Raw genomic sequence first — 20,314 nt, forward strand, 5'->3', positions numbered from 1 at the left:
AATAGTAGAACACATTCAACAGTTCTTGTCCATTAAAGGGAAAGTCCAGAAATTTGTCTTCGACAACGAATTCAATAGCTTGAACGTCAGGGAATTCCTGGAAAAAGAAGGCATAGAATACCACTCAACAAAGCCAAATAGTCATACTGGCAATAGCGATGTCGAAAGACTTAATAATACATTGACAGAGAAAATTCGCACACTAAATATAGAAGAGAAAAGACCTATAATTGAACAAATGGCCAGAGCTGTATACTTTTACAACAATACACACCACACCACCACAAAATCTACACCGTTCGAAGTACAAAACCATAAAGTCGATCACAAAGAATTATATGACAGAATGTCAGCACAAAAAGCAAAAAAAATAGCAAAACTAAACAATAACAGGGAAACTTACATAGAAACCAGAACAGAAGGATTTATAAAAAATTACAAAAACTTAAGACACAAGGAAGAACCCAAATTTAGGAAAACAAAATTACAAAACATCCACACAACAAACATTAAAAGACCTACAAAATTTTCAGATAACGTTGACACTCCTCATCATGTGCCTGCTGCCAACACTGTCGACGGCAATGATCAACATAACCCCGATCCAGGCTGAAACCGGATTCATATCGCTGGGGGAAAGTACGGTGGAGCTAGTTAACGAATTCAAAATGGTCCTACATATAATAAGTCCAAAAGAAATATTAGAATTAACCAACATAATCCAAAATAATACGAAAATTCTGGTTAAGAAAGATAGGCATAGGCTAGATACAGAGATAGAAACTATAAAAATCAAAATAAGATCCATAACCCCAAATTCGCTAGCAAGACAAAAACGCGGCCTTATCAACGCAATAGGAAAAACTCAGAAGTGGCTCACCGGTCTCATGGATGATGACGATAGGGAAATCATTATGAATCATCTCCTTAATAACCAAGAAAACCAAAATAACATAATTAACAATATTAACAAACAAGTAAAAATAAATAACGACTTACAAAATTCTATTAACACACTTAAAGAAGTAATATTGGATGACAGGGAAAAAATAACCAAAACTCTTAACAACATTGAGACATATAATACCATGCTCAGAACAGACATAATGTATCATGATCAACTGTTGAAGTTGAAATTTCTGCATGATAAAGTAGACACCATCCTGGACACAATAGCGTCAGCTAAATATAACCTCTTCCACCCCTCAATACTAACGAACGAAGAGTTTATACTCTATAATATAGATTTTTACAAAATTAAATTAATTCGCATGGGAGTCATGACCTATAACACTAATATAATCATAGCAATCAAAATACCAACTAACATAATAACTACCACAGTATTCTTAATAACCCCACTAACTAATCAGAAGAACAAAAGAATCGACATGAGTCCCGAAAGAGTAATAAAAATAGAGAACAAAACTTATACATACGAGGAACAGAAAACAATAAATGAACTCAAGCTTAGCTCTAACTGTATAATTAAAAGAAATTGTAAAATGATAGAAGATGTAGAATTTAAGACAAAATTAATAAACGAAGGTACATTGTTAATAAGTAATGCACAAGATAATGAAATTCAATACAATTGCAACAATACCACCAATAGCGAAATATTAAGAGGAAACTTCCTCATAGAATTCACAAATTGCACAGTCCTCATAGATGAAACATATTACAAAAATAGCCAAGAAATTTATACACAATCATTTGCCAATGAAGAAGAGGAGGAAAACTCATTTAACTTCACCGAAAAGCAGACGTTTAAAGAAATCGTATTAAAAGAAATAGAAAACACAAAAACAATTAAAGAAATAAAAATACAAACAATAGTTTCCAACAGTTTCGGCATAGTATCAATTACTCTTGTACTCCTCTTCATAGGAATATATTCCTATAACAAATGTAAAAGAGGAATCCAGGAGAATCCCTCATCAAAGGGGGGAGGAGTTATGCAAGTCGCACAAACAAATAACATAATTGTTGATAGCGACGAGGTCAGCATAATCATGCAGAGGTACTTGAACCGAGATCGAATTTCAAAAGCATAAACAACGGAAGCGTCGCCGTCGCTCCCGTTGCTCGATCAACAATTCATGCAGAGGTACTTGAACCGAGATCGAATTTCAAAAGCATAAACAACGGAAGCGTCACCGTCACTCCCGTTGCTCGATCAACAATTTATGCATGTCCCAAAGCAAAGTTATGCAACCAATTAAAGTCGCCGTTGCTCGATCAACAATTATGGAATAAACGAAATGGGCATTTGCATATGCCAAAGCATAATATAATTTTAGTCTTAAGATTCAACTGTAACTGGACAGAAGTCCAAGTTCATTCAATAAAAAATATAATTGAATTAAAGTTCTTTAATTTGCGTGGTGCCTTCACATGCTGGACATATAGGGTGTGTTCGAGCCGCTCAATAATTACCGCAATACTCCAACCCTGTTACTTTATTGATACTCTGTTGCTGATAGTGTGCAGCAATATTGCAAACTTTATTTTGCGTCGAACGTATTATTTAAAAAAAATGGAATTTTTAACATTTTTGATAGCGGATGAGCTAGTGGAAAGGGGTGGGGATAGTTTTTTAAGAAACATGGAGAAAAACAGGAGGAAACGTTATTTAATTCATAACAATTCATTAGTGCAAAAATATTATTGGAAAATATCGATAATCTTGGAAATGAAATTCTGCATGTATTAAATAAGTCGATGACCGAAGGTTCATTCCCGAAAACTTTAAAAAAATCAATAGTGCTTCCAGTTCCAAAAGTGTCAAATCCAAAAACTGCTGTAGAATATAGACCAATAAATATGTTGCCAACTTTAGAAAAAGTAATTGAAAAGGTGGTTAGTAAGCAGCTCACAAAATTCGTACAAGACAATAATATTATAATTCGGCAGCAATCTGGTTTTAGAAAGGGTCATTCTTGTGAGACGGCCTTAATTTGGACAATTCACGAATGGAAAAAGAGGATTGATGTTGGAGACAAAGTACTTGCAATATTCCTTGATTTTAAAAGAGCTTTTGAGACAATTGATCGCGGTATCCTTATTCAGAATATGGAAGGCTATGGAGTCAGAGGTGTTGAAAAGAAATGGTTTGAATCCTATCTTTGTGGAAGATCGCAGCAAATAAAAATTATGGAATTTACTTCTCAAGAGGAACATGTAGATATTGGAGTGCCTCAAGGTTCAACGTTAGGAGTGGATCTCTTTTTGCTATATATCAATGAAATAAATACGGTGTTAAAGTGGTGTAATATTGCTTTGTTTGTTGATGACACCTTGCTATACATAGCTGATAAAAATCTAAGTGATATCCATAACAAGGTACAAGAGGACTTGAAAAATCTAGAAATATGGCTGTGCATGAATAAACTAAAGCTAAATACCGATAAAACTAATTTCATGATTCTCAACTCGAATGAAAATTTGCGATTACAAATTGGTTGTGAAAGCTTAGGTGAAGTTAGCACAATAAAATACTTAGGAGTCATAATCGACAAACAATTAAATTTCTATGAACATGCTGGCTATATATGCAATAAAGTTAGTAAAAAGGTGGGATTTTTGAGCAGAATTAGAAAAAGACTGAGTTTTGACAATGCAGTAATGATTTTTAACACAATCATATTGCCACATTTTGATTACTGTGCAACTATTCTTTATATGTGCAATAATGATATTAAAAAAAGACTTCAAGTTTTGCAAAATAAAGCAATGCGTGTAATAATCAAGTGCAATATATACACATCAACGTCTTCTATGTTACAAATGTTAATGTGGTTGAATGTAAAGCAACGTTTGGCGTTAAGAGTCCTAGTTTTTGTGTTCAATGTAAAACACAGTATGTGTCCTGATTACCTCCAAGATGAACTCGTCTATGTCAGAGATATTCAACCTTATAATTTGAGAAGAGCAAATGACTTCAGATTAGGAAGATTTAATAAGAGAAGCACTCAGAATTCAATAATGTATAATGGCTTAAAATTATTCAACACCTTACCTGATGTAATAAAAAATGAAAATAATTTGCTTCACTTTAGAAAACTTGTAGTGGATTTTATAAAATTAAATATAAATTAAATGAATTTGGAATTTTATATCATGTAAAATAATAATGTAAAATGAATTATAAATGTAAAAGTTATATATAACTAATGAAGAAGTAATAATAATAATAATAATAATAATAATAATAAATTACTTTATTTTATTTTATATTAATAAAAAAACTAAATGCTGAAGTCTGTAAAAATACTGACTGAGTGAGATCACTTTTTTCAGATACTAAGATCACTTGTTGACAAACTTATCTAACACTTCTCTGAGCTCCATCATTCTTGAAACTTTTTCTCTCTCTATTTAAAGCCTTTCTTTTTCCAATGCCATCGCTTCATTGTGCCTTATTTTTCCTCACGAGCCTCTTTTTTGAAAAACTCCAGTAACTCGCTGGCTGGTATTTTTCGTTTTTTATTAGGAGTATTTGCGTTGTTTTCATATTCATTCGTAGTAGCATCACCATCGGAGTCAGTCTCGGAGTTATGATTCTCGTCTGGCGATCTTTGATATTCTCCATCATCCTGTACACTTTTGCTGATTGAAATGTTAAGGGAACTCTGCAAATTTTGAGATGGAGGAGAAATGGAATGTCTTGTACCATAAATCTCGTCGAAATCATAAAAAAATTCCCAAGTGGTTGCATCTCTTCCTGTAGAATTGTTCCTCTTTTTTATTCTTTTATATGTTGCGTACATGTTTAAAAATTTTCGTTGCAACTGATCTGGAGCATCGGTTTTCATTTTGTCCAGTACTTTGCCCCAAAGGACCGATTTCTTCCTCCCCCCGCTACCAAATGCATTTTCCATGTCTAATCGAGGTCTGACCATTAATTTGGTTTCCACAACGCTTAATTTTATGCTAAAAACAAATAATTAACAATATAACAACATAAAAATAACACAAAATTTACTTACTTTTCCTCCTCCATCTCGATTGCGCATTGAAAATTTGTATGTTGCGCTTGATTAGCTAGTGATGAGCAACAGATTGTCAACATTTCGCTAAACGAACGCGTGACGTTGCCAGTGTTGTAGAAATTTTATCGAAGAACGTGATGCTCTGTCATAAAAAGTAACACTGCCGCAACATTTGTGGCTCGAACACACCCATATTTGGTATGTCGGGGTCAATTCTGGGTAAGTAGAAGTAAGACCTGCTACAATATTCAGAACGTAATTATGCCTAGGTTACGCCGGTCTCTCTTCATCTGTTGTAGGTGGTGGGTGGACTCCGATTACGGCATTCGGTGGTCGGGGGTCTACTAAACATTGTCCGGTCCTGTAGGTAGTTGTTTGTTCGTTTTGTCCGAGATCTTTTCGACGTAATTGAAGATGTGCCTCCTGACGAGCCTGGGAGACGGCTCTGGCTCAACCAGGTATCTACGTGGGTGAAACCTGCGGTAGCACCCTAGCAGCAACTGTTCGCTGATGAGTTTGTTGTGCTGGTAGCATCTGTGCTTCGTTGTGAAGGAGTTAAAGAGGGGACATCAAGAGGCAACCCGCCGCTGTCCGAATTGGCATGTCTGTAGCTTTATCCACTGCGTGTTACTAGTTCCAGGCGACTAGACAGGCGCAGCATAGTTCAGAAGCGGTCAACTAATTGCCTTAAATGTCGCTAGCAACACTTCTTTGTCTTTGCCCCAATTGCTGCCGACAAGCGATTTGAGGGCCTTGTTGCGATTTTGGACTTTAGTGGCAATTGCGGTTGTGTGCGGTGAGAAGGAGAGCACACTGTCGAAGGTTACACCCAAAATTTTAGGGTTGTTTACTTTCGGTATTGGTGTGTCATCGACTTTTACCTTAAGGGACAGTTTGACCTCCTTTGTCCAGGTGGTAAAGAGGGTCGCCGTGGACTTAGTGGGGGAAAGTTGGAGATTCCTCGCAGTGAAAAAGCGAGAAAGGTCAGTGAGGTAGTTGTTCACTTTGGAACACAGGCCATCGATGTCATTGCCCGACGCCATTATCGTACAGTCAGCGTATGACACCAGGGAGACTACCGCTGGTGGTTGGGGGAGCTTCGAGATGTAGAAGTTGAACAGCAAGGGAGAAAGAACCCCACCCTGCGGTACATCTTGCTTCATCTGCCTCTGCTTTGATGTTTGATCTCGAAAAATCACTGACGAGTGACGACCGCTCAGGTAGTTTGCGGACCACTTCTTCAGCACTGGGGGGAGTGTCGACTGATAAATATCATCTAGAAAGCCTTCTTCGGGTCCAACGCTACTAGGACAGTCCTCTAGCAGGGGCGGTTTTGGTTAAGCCAGCAGTTTATCTGGGCGTTTATGGTGGTGATTGCAGTGGTGGTGCTATGCACTCGTCGGAATCCGTGCTGATGTGGGGCTGGGGCCAGGTGTTTCGTGAAGAGTGGGAGTAGGAGGGATTCAAGTGTCTTCACTACTGGCGAAAGGAGAGTTATCGGCCGATAAGATTCCCCTTGGTTGGCGGGTTTCCCAGGTTTCAGTAGTGGGACCACTCTCCCTGCTTTCTCCTTGTCAGGGATGATGAGAGTGGCCAAGGACAGATTGAAGACCCTTGTGAGGAATCCTACTCCCAGAGGTCCCAGATGCTTCAGCATCAGCGCGTTTAATCCGTCAGGCCCAATGGCTTTCGATGATTTCGATTTGTTGATTGCCCCCTGAACCTCATCACCGGAGAAAGTAAGTGGCGCACTGTCGTTCGTCAGTTTGTGCAGCCTTCTGGTAGCACGACGTTTGGATCTGTCGGCAGGAGGATGCAGTATAAAAAGCCAGCTAAAATAGCTCGCGCATCTCTTCAGGTCCGACGAAGTACAACCGTTGAAGGTGATGGCCACCTTGTCGTTGTGCTTCGCCGGGTTCGACAGGGACCTAACGGTGGACCAGAGCTTACTCACCCCAGAGGTGAGGTCCATTTAGTCCGCTTGTGTTGGTCTACCATTTGCCGGATCTCCAAATTGAGATCCCTTATGCGGGGATCCCCGGGATCGGCCTGGCGTAGGTGGTCACGCTCGTTTGCCAAGCTGGCTGCTTCGGTTGGAAAATGAGGACGGATGTCCTTAAAGCTTCCAACTGGGATGAAGCGAGCCGCAGCAGCTGTGAGCACCTTGCGGAATGCGCGTTCGCCTGCGCGCACATCGGTAGGGATGGGAAGAGCGGCGAAGGTGTCCTCAGTGAATTCCGTGAAGCCGGCCCAATTAGCTTTTTTAAAGTTAAAATAGGACCGGTGATTCGGTGATGATAATGGGCAAGTGGTCTGATACAAGCGATAGCATAGGTCGCCACGTTATGCTATTTATCAGACCCGCGGTAGCTATTGTTAGGTCAGGCGAGCTGCTACAATTGCCCACTACCCCGGTGGGGGCGTCGTTGTTGTTGTTGAGTTAACAGCATAGTTAGCCCTGTCAGTGTAAGTATATCATCGGTCGTCTTCGTCTAGCTCATCTAAGGGTAGGCCCAGGAAACATGCTGTTTCGCCAGGTTGGGTCCAGAGGGAAAGGGGGGTTAGATGAGTCGGTTTGAGGGGGCATGTGAAGAGGTGGTTAGTGTCGTGCGGGGTACCTTCACATGCCGGACATATGTTTGGTATGTCGGGGTCAATTCTGGATAAGTAGGAGTTTAACCTGCTGCAATATCCAGAACGTAATTGTGCCAATGTTACAGGGGTCTCACGGGGAAGCTGGAGCTCTTCATCTGCAATAGGTGGTGGTTGGACTCCGATTACGGCATTCACAGGACGGGAGTTCATGAAGGTGGTAACGGTCTCCCGGTGAATGTCGTTTATTAACTGTCTAAATACTGTCCGGTCCAGTAGGTTTCGGTCAGTTTTGTCCTGGAGTTCGTCAGCGTAGTCTAGGAGGTGTCTCCTGACGTGCCTGGGAGGCGGCTCAGGCTCAAGCAGGTGTCTGCAGGGGTGAAACCTGCGGTAACACCCCAGCAGGAACTGCTTGCTGAGCAATTTGTTGTACTCCGCAACTGGGAGCATTTGTGCCTCGTTGTGTAGATGTTGTATGGGTGACATCAGGAGGCACCCGGTCGCTGTCCGAATGGCGGTATTTTGACATGTCTGAAGCTTTGTCCACTGCGAATCACTAGTGCCAGGCGACCAGACAGACGCAGCAACTACGCTGTTAAAAACAACAACAACAACAAACGCAGCATAGTTTAGAACCGGCCGGCCAATTGCCTTAAATGTCGAAAGCAACACTTCTTTGTCTTTGCCCCAAGTGCTGCCGGCCAGCGATTTGAGGACCTTGTTGCGATTTTGGACTTTAGTGGCAAATTGCGGTTGTATGCGCAGAGAAGGAGAGCAAACTGTCAAAGGTTACACCCAAAATTTTGGGGTTATTCACAGTCGGAATTGGTGTGTCGTCGACTTTTACCTTAAGGGACAGTTTGACCTCCTTTGTCCAGGTGGTGAAAAGGGTCGCCGTGGACTTAGTGGGGGAAAGTTGGAGATTCCTCGCAGTGAATAAGCGAGAGGTGAGGTAGTTGTTCACTTTGGAACACAGGCCATCGATGTCATTTCCCGACGCCATTATCGTCAGCGTATGAGATCAGGGAAACTCCCGCTGGTGGTTGGGGGAGCTTCGAGATGTAGAAGTTGAAAAGCAAGGGTGAAAGGACACCACCCTGCGGTACGCCTTGCTTAATCTTCCTCTGCTTTGACGTTTGATCTCGAAAAATCACAGACGAGTGCCGACTCCTCAGGTAGTTCGCGGACCACCTCTTCAGCCCTGGCGGGAGTGTCGACTAATAATAATCATCTAGTAGCGTGGAATAGCTGACTGTATCGAAAGCCTTTTTTAGGTCCAACGCTACTAGGACAGTCCTCTCGCAGGGGCGGTTTTGGTTAAGCCTGCAGTTTATCTGGGCGTTTATGGCGGTGAGTGCAGTGGTGGTGCTGTGCACTCGTCGGAATCCGTGCTGATGTGGGGCTGGGGCCAGGTGTGTCGTGTAGAGTGGGAGTAGGAGGGCTTCAAGTGTCTTCACTACTGGGGAAAGGAGAGTTATCGGCCGATAAGACTCCCCTTGGTTGGCGGGTTTCCCAGGTTTCAATAGTGGGACCACTCTCCCTGCTTTCCACTTGTCAGGGATGATGAGAGTGGCCAGGGACAGATTGAAGACCCTTATAAGGAATCCTACTCCCAGGGGTCCCAGATGCTTCAGCATCAGCGCGTTTAATCCGTCAGGCCCAATGGCTTTCGATGATTTCGACTTGTTGATTGCCCCCTGAACCTCATCACCGGAGAAAGTAAGTGGCGCACTGTCGTTCGTCAGTTTGTGCAGCCTTCTGGTAACACGACGTTTGGATCTGTCGACCGGAAGATGCAGTATGAAAAGCCGGCTAAAATAGCTCGCGCATCTCTTCGGGTCCGACGAAGTACAACCGTTGAAGGTGATAGCCACCTTGTCGTTGTGCTTCGTCGGGTTCGACAGGGACCTAACGGTGGACCAGAGGTTACTCACCCCGGACGTGAGGTTACAAGTATTCAGGTGCTCAACCCATTTAGTCCGCTTGTGTTGATTTACCAGTTGCCGGATCTGCAAATTAAAATCCCTTGTGCGGGGATCCCCGGGATCGGCCTGGCGTAGGTGGTCACGCTCGTTTGCTAAACTGGCTGCTTCTGCTGGGAAATGAGGACGGATGTCCTTATAACTTCCAGCTGGGATGAAGCGAGCCGCAGCAGCTGTGAGCACCTTGCGGAATGCGCGTTCGCCCACGCGCACATCGGTGGGGATGGGAAGAGCGGCGAAAGTGTCCTCAGTGAATACCGTGAAGCCGGCCCAATTAGCTTTTTTAAAGTTAAAATAGGGCCGGTGATTCGCGGAAACGAAGTCGGCAGGTCTCTCAATCGAGACGATAATGGGCATGTGGTGTGATGCAAGCGATAGCATAGGTGGCCACGTTATGCTATTTATCAGACCCGCGCTAGCTATTGTTAGGTCAGGCGAGCTGCTACAATTGCCCACTACCCTGGTGGGGGCGTCGTCGTTCACAGTGCTGAATGTCGATTCGTCTATCTGCTCTGCCAATTGCTGTCCCCTACGATCATTTGGCAGGCTTGAATGCCAAAGATCGTAATGCGCATTAAAATCGCCTACAACCAATCGGTTTTCACCTCTGATGAGCGCACCTATATCATGGTGATATCCTGCCGGGCAGCAGGTGACAGGGGGTATATAAACGTTAAGTATTTCGAGCTCGGAATCGCCTGACCGGACAGCTATGCCTTGACATTCTAAGGTGCTGTCCCTGCGGTCGATTTCTTCATCGATGAGACGATACTGCACTGTGTGGTGGACTATAAACGCTAGGCCACCACCATTGTCTCGCTCGCGATCGTGTCTGTGCACGTTATAGCCATCCCTGGTGATCAGAGATGACCTAGCGTGCAACTTTGTTTCTTGGACCGCAGCTATTTGGATACTGTGCCGGCTCATAATGTCGACTATCTCGTCGACCTTACTCATAAGTCCGTTGCAGTTAAACTGGAGAAGCTTGAAGCTTCTTGGTGAGGTCTGTGTAATCCGGGGGGTGAGGGACGCGTGGAGTTGTCTACGTTGGACCTGCTGCGCAAGCCACTGTGGTTGTTGCGGCCTGATGGTGGTGGGCGGCCGCGCCTCAGGGGGCGGTAGTGGGTGCAGAGCTCTGCAGCAGGGGGCAACGTAGGCAGTTGTCCACTCACGGGTGGTGCGCAGGCCGGAACATCTCCGAAAATGGCACCAGCCACTGCAGGAATTGCATTGGACTGATACCAGATTCCGAGGTATTGCGGTCTGACACACAGAACAGACTGTACGGGGGACCAAGAGCTGCTGGTTTGTCCCCGCACTGAGGTTGGAGCAGAAAGGGATGGGAGGGGTTGAAGGGGAGTTGTGTTGCTCCGATAGGCTCCTCACCGTGGAGGTGTGGGTTGTGGTGGCGGTTGGTAGTGCCGGCCTATCAGGGGGTGTGGTAGCCGTGGAGGCATCAGACGCCTGTTGGCGGGAGCAACACGTGGCCACATACCGTGTGGACCCCTCCCTGTGCGACTTAAGGCCTGAGCAGGTCTTAGGATGGCTCCACCCGTTGCACTTGTTGCACCTAACCGAGGTGGAGTTCGGGTGAAGCCGTTTGTGGCAGACGCAGCAGTAGAATACTTCTGGCCCAGGGTTGGATTCGACTCCAGCCCTGAGGAGAAGCATTTGGAGCAAGATTGCTGCGAGAGTTTGCTCCTGTGACGTAAGGGGTGGGGTTGATATACGATACACTAGACAGGGCTAGTGTACTGGGGCGGCAGCCTTTGGTCGGGAAAAACCCGAGTCATTCCGGTAACGTAGAACCGGCTGCCATGGGGGCGTCGTCGTTCACAGTGCTGAATGTCGAGTCGTCTATCTGCTCTGCCAGTTGCTGTCCCCTACCATCATTTGTCAGGCTTGAATTCCAAAGATCGTAATGCGCATTGAAGTCACCTACCACCAATCGGTTTTCGGTTCAAGTGACGGAGTATATATATGTTAAATATTTCGAGCTCGGAATCGCCTGACCGGACATCTTCGCCTTGCCATTCTAAGGTGCTGTCCCTGCGGTCGATTTCTTCATCGATGAGACGATACTGCACTGTGTGGTGGACTATAAACGCTAGGCCACCACCATTATCTCGCTCGCGATCATGTCTGTGCACGTTATAGCCATCCCTGGTGATCAGAGATGACGTAGCGTGCAGTTTTGTTTCTTTGGACGCAGGGACGCGTGGGGTTGCCTACGCTGGGCCTGCTGTGCAATCCACTGTTGTTGTTGCGGCCTGACGATGGTGGGTAGCCGCGTCCCAGGGGGCGGTTGCGGGTACAGAGCTCTGGAGCAGGGGCCACCGTAGCCAGTTGTCCACTCACGGGTGGTGCGCAGGCCGGAACGTCTCCGAAAATGGCACCAGCCATTGCCAGAATTGCACTTGACTGATGCCAGATTCCGAGGTATTACGGCCTGACATACGGAGCAGACTGTGGGGGGGACCAAGAGCTGCTGGTTTGTCCCCGCACTGGGGTTGGAGCAGGAGGAAAGAGGATGGGTTAAGTCGGGAGTAGTGTTGCTGCGATAGGCTCCTTACCGTAGAGGTATTGGTTGTGGTGGCGGTTGGTAGTGCCGGCCTATCAGGGGTGGTAGTAGCCGCGGAGGCATTTGTCGCCTGCTGGCGGGAGCAACACGAGGCGACATACCGTGTGGACCTCTCCCTATGTGTCTTAAGGCCTGAACAGGTCTTAGGATGGCTCCACTTGTTGCACTTGTTGCACCTAACCGAGGTGGAGTTCGGGTAGAGCCGTTTATAGCAGACGTAGCAATATAATACTTCTGGCCCAGGGTTGGATTTAATTCCAGCCCTGAGGAGAAGTTTTTGGAGCAAGGTTGCTGCGAGGAGGTGCTCCTGTGACGCAAGGGGTGGGGTGATATATTGTTCACTAGACAGGGAAACACCCGAGTCATTCCGGTAACGTAGAACCGGCTGTCATTGGAATGACGGCGGTGCTGCCACAGGGGGTGGTTGCGGGTGCAGAGTTCTGCACCAGAGGCAACGTAGACGCGCGTCCCCTCACGGATGGTGCGCAGGCCAGAGCAACTCCGAAAGTGGCACCAGTCATTGCAAGAATTGTACTTGACCGCTGTCAGGTTCCAACGAACCCTTCTGGTTTGTTCCCGCACTAGGATTGGAGCAAGAGGGTTGTGGGTCTGGGGTGAGGGAGTTGGGCTGCACGGATGAGCTCCTAACCGTTAAGGTTAAAGGTGGTGGCAGTTTGCAGTGTCGATACATTTGATGGTAAAGACGTTGAGGCAGGGGCCGCAAGATGCGGGAGCAACACGTGATTACATACCGTGTGAACTACTCCCTATGTGTCCTAAGGTTGAGCAGGTCTTAAAATGGCACCAGCCATTGCAAAAATTGCACTTGAGTGATGCCAGATTCCGAGGTATTACGGCCTGACACACGGAACAGACTGTGCGGGGGACCAGCAGCTGCTGGTTTGTCCCCGCACTGGGGTTGGAGCAGGAGGAAAGAGGATGGGTTAAGTCAGGGGAGTAGTGTTGCTCCGATAGGCTCCTTACCGTAGAGGTATTGGTTGTGATGGCGGTTGGTAGTGCCGGCCTATCAGGGGTGGTAGTAACCGCGGAGGCATTTGACGCCTGCTGGCGGGAGCAACACATACCGTGTGGACCTTTCCGTATGAGTATTAAGGTCTGAACAGGTCTTAAGATGGCTCCACCCGTTGCACGTGTTACACCTAACCGAGGTGGAGTTCGGGTGGAGCTGTTTGTTGCAGATGCAAGAGTAGAATACTTCTGGTGCTGGGCTAGGTTCAATACCAGTCTTGAGGAGACGTATTTAGGGTTGTTGTTGTTGTTGTAGCAGTACCTTTGCCCTGTCAGTGTAGTGTAATCACCGGTCGTCTTCGTCTAGCTCATCTAACGGTAGGCCCTGGAAACTAGCTGTTTCGACGAATTGAGTCCAGAGGGAGATAGGTGTTAGATGAGTGGGTTTAATAGAGCATGAGAAAAGGTGGTTAGTGTCGTGCGGGGTGCTTTCACATGTTGGACATATGTTTAGAATGTCGGGGTCGATTCTGGATAATTAGGAGTTTAACCTGCTACAATATCCAGAACGTAATTGTGCCAAGGCTGCGCGGGACTCTCGGGGAAGTTGGAGCCCCCAGAGGGAGCCTTCCTGGTCTCATACGCCGACGACTGCACGATAATGCCGTCGGGCAATGACAGCGATAGCCTATGCTCCAAACCACTACCCCACTAAATCCTTGCGAACCGTTTCACCACCTGGACAAAGGAGGTCAAGCTACAACTCAAGGTGAAAGTCGATGATAAATCCCGACGGTTAACAACCCCAAAATACTGGGAGTTACCTTTGGCACCTTGCTCTCCTTCTCAGCGCATCCAACCGCTATTGCAATCGAATATCGAATGTCAATTTGGTATTATGAGCGGTGCAACGCTGTCCACATTTTCGTTGTATACCGAATTTAGAGTCGAATGCAATTTTGCTTTCGATTGTGTAGCGTATTGTGGGAAAACTTGTTAAAATGTACGTTGTTTGCGATTATTTATTGTTTTATAGTAACCAAATAATAAATACTAATTTTGTTAATTTTATGCAGGTCGAAAGTCGTGAGTACCAAACAGCAATTAGAAAGGCTAGTTGCATTCATGGAAGAGAATCCACAATTCGCAAAAGGGACATCTATTATTTCCGATAGCACAACAGACACAGTGGGTTGAGCAAGTCCTAGCATACCTTCATTACCAATACTCAATTGGTACGATCACTGAGCATAAAATCGCAGAACTGTGGCTAGCCTTAAAATATTTGGAATGGATTTGGCTCGGGCGCACTGCTGCAACTGGTCTTCTGTGCTGGACAGTAGGTTCATAAACGCCTCTTTAGATAATCTAAAGTTCTTTAAAAATCTGTAAGGAAATTTCTGTAATATTAAGTACGTCAACACATTTTGAAAATTCTAAACGTACTCAGTGGAAGCCATTTCTAGTTCCACTAATCTTTCATCGTCCGATGAATTGTCGAACCACAACTCCGTTGTACTCATTTTCACAAAAAATACTTTTTTTAACTTTTAAAAATGTTGTTAGCAAAGAATTTCAACACAATCGGTTTTTCTTTTATTTTGATTTGCTGTATCAGCTGAGAAAAAATTATCTATTGTAAATGCGTCGAGCGATCGAAATTCACAATAGTCCTATTCTTCAACGAATGAGCACCATAATACCAAACGAAAATTCGTTCGATCAGCACTTTCGCCTACAGTCGAAGATCGAATGTTGCTCATAATAAGGGCCATAGTTTTTGAGTAATTTAATGTTAAAGTTCTCTAATTTAGCGAAAAGTTGGTGTTGCCATACACCTGAAATGAAAACGAAGTTCGCACGCAGGCATGTTCAGCGGAAGGTTCATTGTATAACTGCAGTATTTTTTGCTGTAATTTAAACTTGAGAAATAATTTTGAAAATAAAAACATACAACTCATTTAAACTTAAAAACAATGATATTAAGCGTATCACAAATAATAATAAAGTAATTAAAATTAAATTAAATTAATTAACACAGTATTTTTGCGTAGAAGGCATAAGCGCGTGGGCGGCCTTTGGCCGCGCTTCAAAAAAATAAACCTCATCAGCCCAACTCCGGCTACGCAATCCACAGTATTTTTGCGTATAACTCCTTTCCGTGTTAAAGCCATTGAACCCAAAATTAAAACGTCATTTGCGTATATGTAGTATGGACGCACAATAACCCCCATCCCCATCATTAACACTAAACTCAAGTACTTAATTTTTGTTTTCATTTGCAGGCATCCGGCAACACCATACTGTTGTAATTCCAATCTTCTTCTTAATCGCGTTTAAAATTGGAAAGTGATTGCATGGGCAAATGAATTTGCATTTAATTTTAATAGAAATAATTAGAATATTAGCATAAAAATCAGTAAAAACACGCGTGTGAGTGTATATTTGGTGAATTTTAGTGAAATGTTAAAAAATGTAGAGTGTAATGTGGCAAATTATAGTTAAGTTCGCGAGGAAATTTTGGGCTCCGACTCCATGCACTACCCTCTCACTTGTTTTGAGAGAAATATTACGAATTTTCCAATGAAATTGACAGGAGATGTTGATTTCGGGCTCCGACTCCATGCACTACCCCCTCACTTGTTTTGAGAGAAATATTACGAATTTTCCAATGAAATTCACAGGAGATGTTGATTTCGTGCTTATTTTGCTAAAACTAGCACCAACACTATTCAGTCAATAATAGTTTTTAAGTTATTTGTTGATAAAATTTGTCTTTTACCTTCACCAAGTTTTGATACAATAAGTGCACTTATCACATTTATTTTAATAAATATTCAAACTACATTAACATACACACACGTTTCTAACAATTTTTATTTATATATACCATAAATTAACAATTTAAATTGCATTTATAACTTGCAAACACTTGACGCGCCAGCTAAATTTACAATAACTGAAAAGCATGGCTGAATGGAGTGCTGCCAGAAGCAAAAAATAGGAACATAATTTCCACACACTCTTTTTTGTTAGAATAATGAGGGAATGGGGGTTTACAACCTCTAAGGTGTATATATTGAGTTCATAAATATATATAAATACAATATCGATATGATTTTCGAAATACAGTTCAGCTTCACGTAAAACTCCTATGTGCAGCGGAGACGGGCCAACGCGAAAAGGAGTTCTACGCAAAAATACTGTGGATTGCGTAGCCGGAGTTGGGCTGATGAGGGTTATTTTTTTGAAGTGCGGCCGAAAGCCGCCTACACAGAAGAAAGTTTTACGCAAAAATACTGTGGACAGCATAGACGGTCTAGTATCCGGTTATTTTATTTATTTATGCGGCGCTATTTTTTTCTTTTTTTTTAAATATATATATGTATATATATATATCATGTATATAAATATATATGAATATATATGTTTATATATATATCATATATTCATAATATAGTGAAAATTTGGAATTAAAAATCGCGCCACCCACCACGCCCATTAGAAAGAGCAAGGTCACACCATTATAACTGTGAAAGTCCCAACCTCCTAGGGTCCCTATAGAACCCCCAGGAGAAGTTTAAAAATTAGGTTTTTTCCGACCACATTTGCAGTTTGGACTGAAATACAGTTGAAGAGAAGAGAATACAGCAGTCGACAACCCAGCAAGCATTTAACTTAGGTTTTATAATTCATAGCACTTATGAAAATGATGTTTTATCGTAAAAGTTATGAGTGCCGATGGCGAAAATTTAGGTGATTTTTATTCCAAATTTTCAGTATTTGTAAAAATATTTGTTTTTGTAATATATATGTATATTTGAAAGCAAAAAAGCGCCGCAGGCGAAATTTTGGACTAAAAAACGCGCGATTTTTATTCCAAATTTTCAGTATTTGTAAAAATATTTGTTTTTGTAATATGTATGTATATTTGAAAGCAAAAAAGCGCCGCAGGCGAAAATTTGGACTAAAAATCGCGCGATTTTTATTCCAAATTTTCAGTATTTGTAAAAATATTTGTTTTTGTAATATGTATGTATATTTGAAAGCAAAAATGCGCGCGATTTTTATTCCAAATTTTCAATATTTGTAAAAATATTTGTTTTTGTAATATGTATGTATATTTGAAAGCAAAAAAGCGCCGCAGTCGAAAATTTGGACTAAAAATCGCACGATTTTTATTCCAAATTATCAATATTTGTAAAAATATTTGTTTTTGTAATATGTATGTATATTTGAAAGCAGAAAAGCGCCGCAGCCGAAAATTTGGACTAAAAATCGCGCGATTTTTATTCCAAATTTTCAATATTTGTAAAAATTTTTGTTTTTGTAATATGTATGTATATTTGAAAGCAAAAAAGCGCCGCAGGCGAAAATTTGGACTAAAAATCGCGCGATTTTTATTCCAAATTTTCAGTACATATTTGTAAAAATATTTGTTTTTGTAATATATATGTATATTTGAAAGAAAAAAGCGCCCCTATAAATAATAGAAATAACAATAAAATAAGTGTTCCCTTTTGGTTGGCTGGGTTTTTCTTATTTCGCTTTGTTCTTCTCTCTCTCATCGTTCGTTTGACAGTTCGCTCCTCACATTTATTCTGCACGGCATTACAAACGTTTAGAAGAACATTTGTAATAATAAAATTCTAATAGAATTTGTAGTATTATTTAGTGAAAATAGCTTTAAATCAAATATTCAATTAATAAAGAGTGTTTATAAGTGAATTCGTTACTTTTCTGTGTTTGTATTTAAGTGAAATAAGCGTCTGTAATAGGGCATTTTTTCAAGCTTATGCAAAAAAGGTGAATTTTTAACGTTAAATATTGCTATTAATTCTTAATTTTAATTTATAAAAAGTAATATAAATCAAAAGGCTGATATAGTGACTACATTTGCGTGTTATAATTTTTAAATTCGGTCCACGCATTTAGACATTATAAGCAAATATATCGTGGTAGAAAAGGAAAGCTCAGCCGAGGTTTTAGATGACACGAGCGCTACATCTCTGACCAATAGCTCAAAAACAGTAAGTAACTAAACAGTTCTCCAAATTAATACTCACATGATATAGGAAGAAGTAACGAAAAACTCGATAGTAAACAAGCGTTCCACCAATGCAATAGAAGATAGCCGCATAGTACGACACCGGCCAAAAGGTACCATTTTTGATAGGGATTCTCTTGGATGACGTTGAACCAGCCAATAATAAACTTGAATTTTGACGCCGACTTTTTTACAAAGAACCGCACTAATACTGCCATTATCATTGCTTGAACAAACAACCCCAAAAAAATTTTTATGGGATTTAATATGATCATAAAACCATAAACTCCCAAACACATAAGAAAATAATTGGATTGGTAATAGAGCAAATTCTTCACTACACGATTACCCCATTTTTCCAAATCTTTTAAATTTGGTAGTTGAAAACGAGCAGAGCCAAAAATAAAGTCATCTAGACTTCGTAATGGAGCAAGCTCTATATTTTGAGCTGACAATGCTTCAGTGATACCGGCGACGGAAGCCATTGCTAATCCAATTATGTACTGGCTAGAAGCTATGATCGACTCGCTTATGCAGACTATTTATTTACTTATTTTTTTTATTACAACAAGGTACTTATAAACCGAACAATATGTTAGACAGGTCTATCGCAAAAAATATAAATGCAGAGTTAACAATGCCATAGATGACACAATGATACCGATTGGCAACCAGATTCGAACGCTTATAGAGTGTTTACATGGGCGATTTTACAGTCATCTTTAACCTTCACCTTGGCACTATTTAAACATACAAAGGGCCAGATTTTCAGATAAGCATTTAAACGTTTTTTTCATTCTAAGAACCATTTCAAGTTTTAGGTCATCTTGCTGTTGTCTCTAAACACTATTTGTCCATACTTTAGGAAAACTACTGACCGACTTTAATTTTAAACTCATAAACAAAAATATGTATAACGAGTATAGTATTTATTTTGCTTTTTTAACTTTAAACTCTTAAACACCCAGGTCTGTCGCAAAAAATGTATTTACAAGGTTAATAATGCCATTGGCGAAAATCCTCGTAGCTAGTTCCTCCCCGTGAGCGCCGACTGGGCAATGGGCACCACTGGCTGCATTGCATGAGGTTAAGTTTAACCAGGTCTACCTGATTGCAATGTGGACAGGTGATGTCTAGCTAAGATCGATGTAAGACCTCCCCTTCCTCTCCGCGGTGAATAACTCTATATGTTATCCCAAGGGGTGGTTGGAGGGCTAATACAAAGATCATTGCAAATGAGGTTCCTGGCGGCTATGAATAAAACGCTATGGATTGGAAATTCCTGAAATAAAAACCCATATGGAGGTAGACAGAGATAACACACGGGTTAGGATATTAACCCAAACGTCGGTGGGAGAATATGCTGCCGGCACCGCCGGACGAGCTTCACTATTTGGTCAAGGAAGCCGAACGAAGGAAGCTAGCGTTTGTCGTAGGATCCGATAAAAACTCACATCATACCATCTGGGGAAGCTCCGAAATTAACGATAGGGGGAGCCCCTATTCAATTTTATTTTACAAACTAGCCTAGAAGTGTCAAACCGTGGTGAGGAACCAACATATTTTGGACCCACCTCGAAAAATGTTCTAGACTTAACCTTTACGATTAACCTTACGATAGTGGAAGATTGGAGAGTGTTATTAACGCCATCTTTCCCCGACCATAAATACATTAATTTTGGAATAACATTCACGCCCAAGCTAAAAAGCAATACCTTCAGAAATCGTAGAGAGACAAACTGGGATCTGTTTAGGAAAGTGCTTATGCAAAAACCCTTAAGACCTCGCAGGTTCAGCTCTTGTGTTGAACTGGAAGAGAGCGTTAAAACGGTAACAAGGGCACCTAATTAAGCATATCACGCGGCATGTACTCCCCTACGCTTAAAACGCAGATCAAAGCCACCTTGGTGAAACAAGGAGCTGGGATCAAAAAGGCGAAGTGCATTAAAATTCTATAAGTTTATTTATTTATTGTCTTTGAAAGGATACATTCTTACAAACTATATTAAGCTGATGTACAATAGTTTAGTAGTTACTAAGAAAATAACGATTTAAAATTATTGACTAAGATGCCATACGTCCATGTAAAATCAGCACCAGAAGAAAAAAAAGAGGTTGTCTGTAAAGTCGGTTTACTGACGATAGTTTA

At 42.2% G+C, this 20,314-nt stretch overlaps 1 protein-coding gene across 1 annotated transcript in view; it reads right to left on the bottom strand.

Moving 5' to 3' along the window:
• Positions 1 to 18,822, bottom strand: part of LOC129250030 (PRA1 family protein 3) — a 56,403-nt gene extending 37,581 nt beyond the window's left edge. Inside the window, exon 1 of the mRNA XM_054889678.1 lies at positions 18,185 to 18,822. Coding sequence (XP_054745653.1) covers positions 18,185 to 18,650 — 466 coding nt within the window. The 5' untranslated portion in view covers positions 18,651 to 18,822. The remainder of the gene's footprint in view (positions 1 to 18,184) is intronic.
• Positions 18,823 to 20,314: the final 1,492 nt, after the last annotated feature.

The sequence above is a fragment of the Anastrepha obliqua genome, chromosome 6, assembly GCF_027943255.1.
Source record: "Anastrepha obliqua isolate idAnaObli1 chromosome 6, idAnaObli1_1.0, whole genome shotgun sequence".
Taxonomy (NCBI): Eukaryota; Metazoa; Arthropoda; class Insecta; order Diptera; family Tephritidae; genus Anastrepha; species Anastrepha obliqua.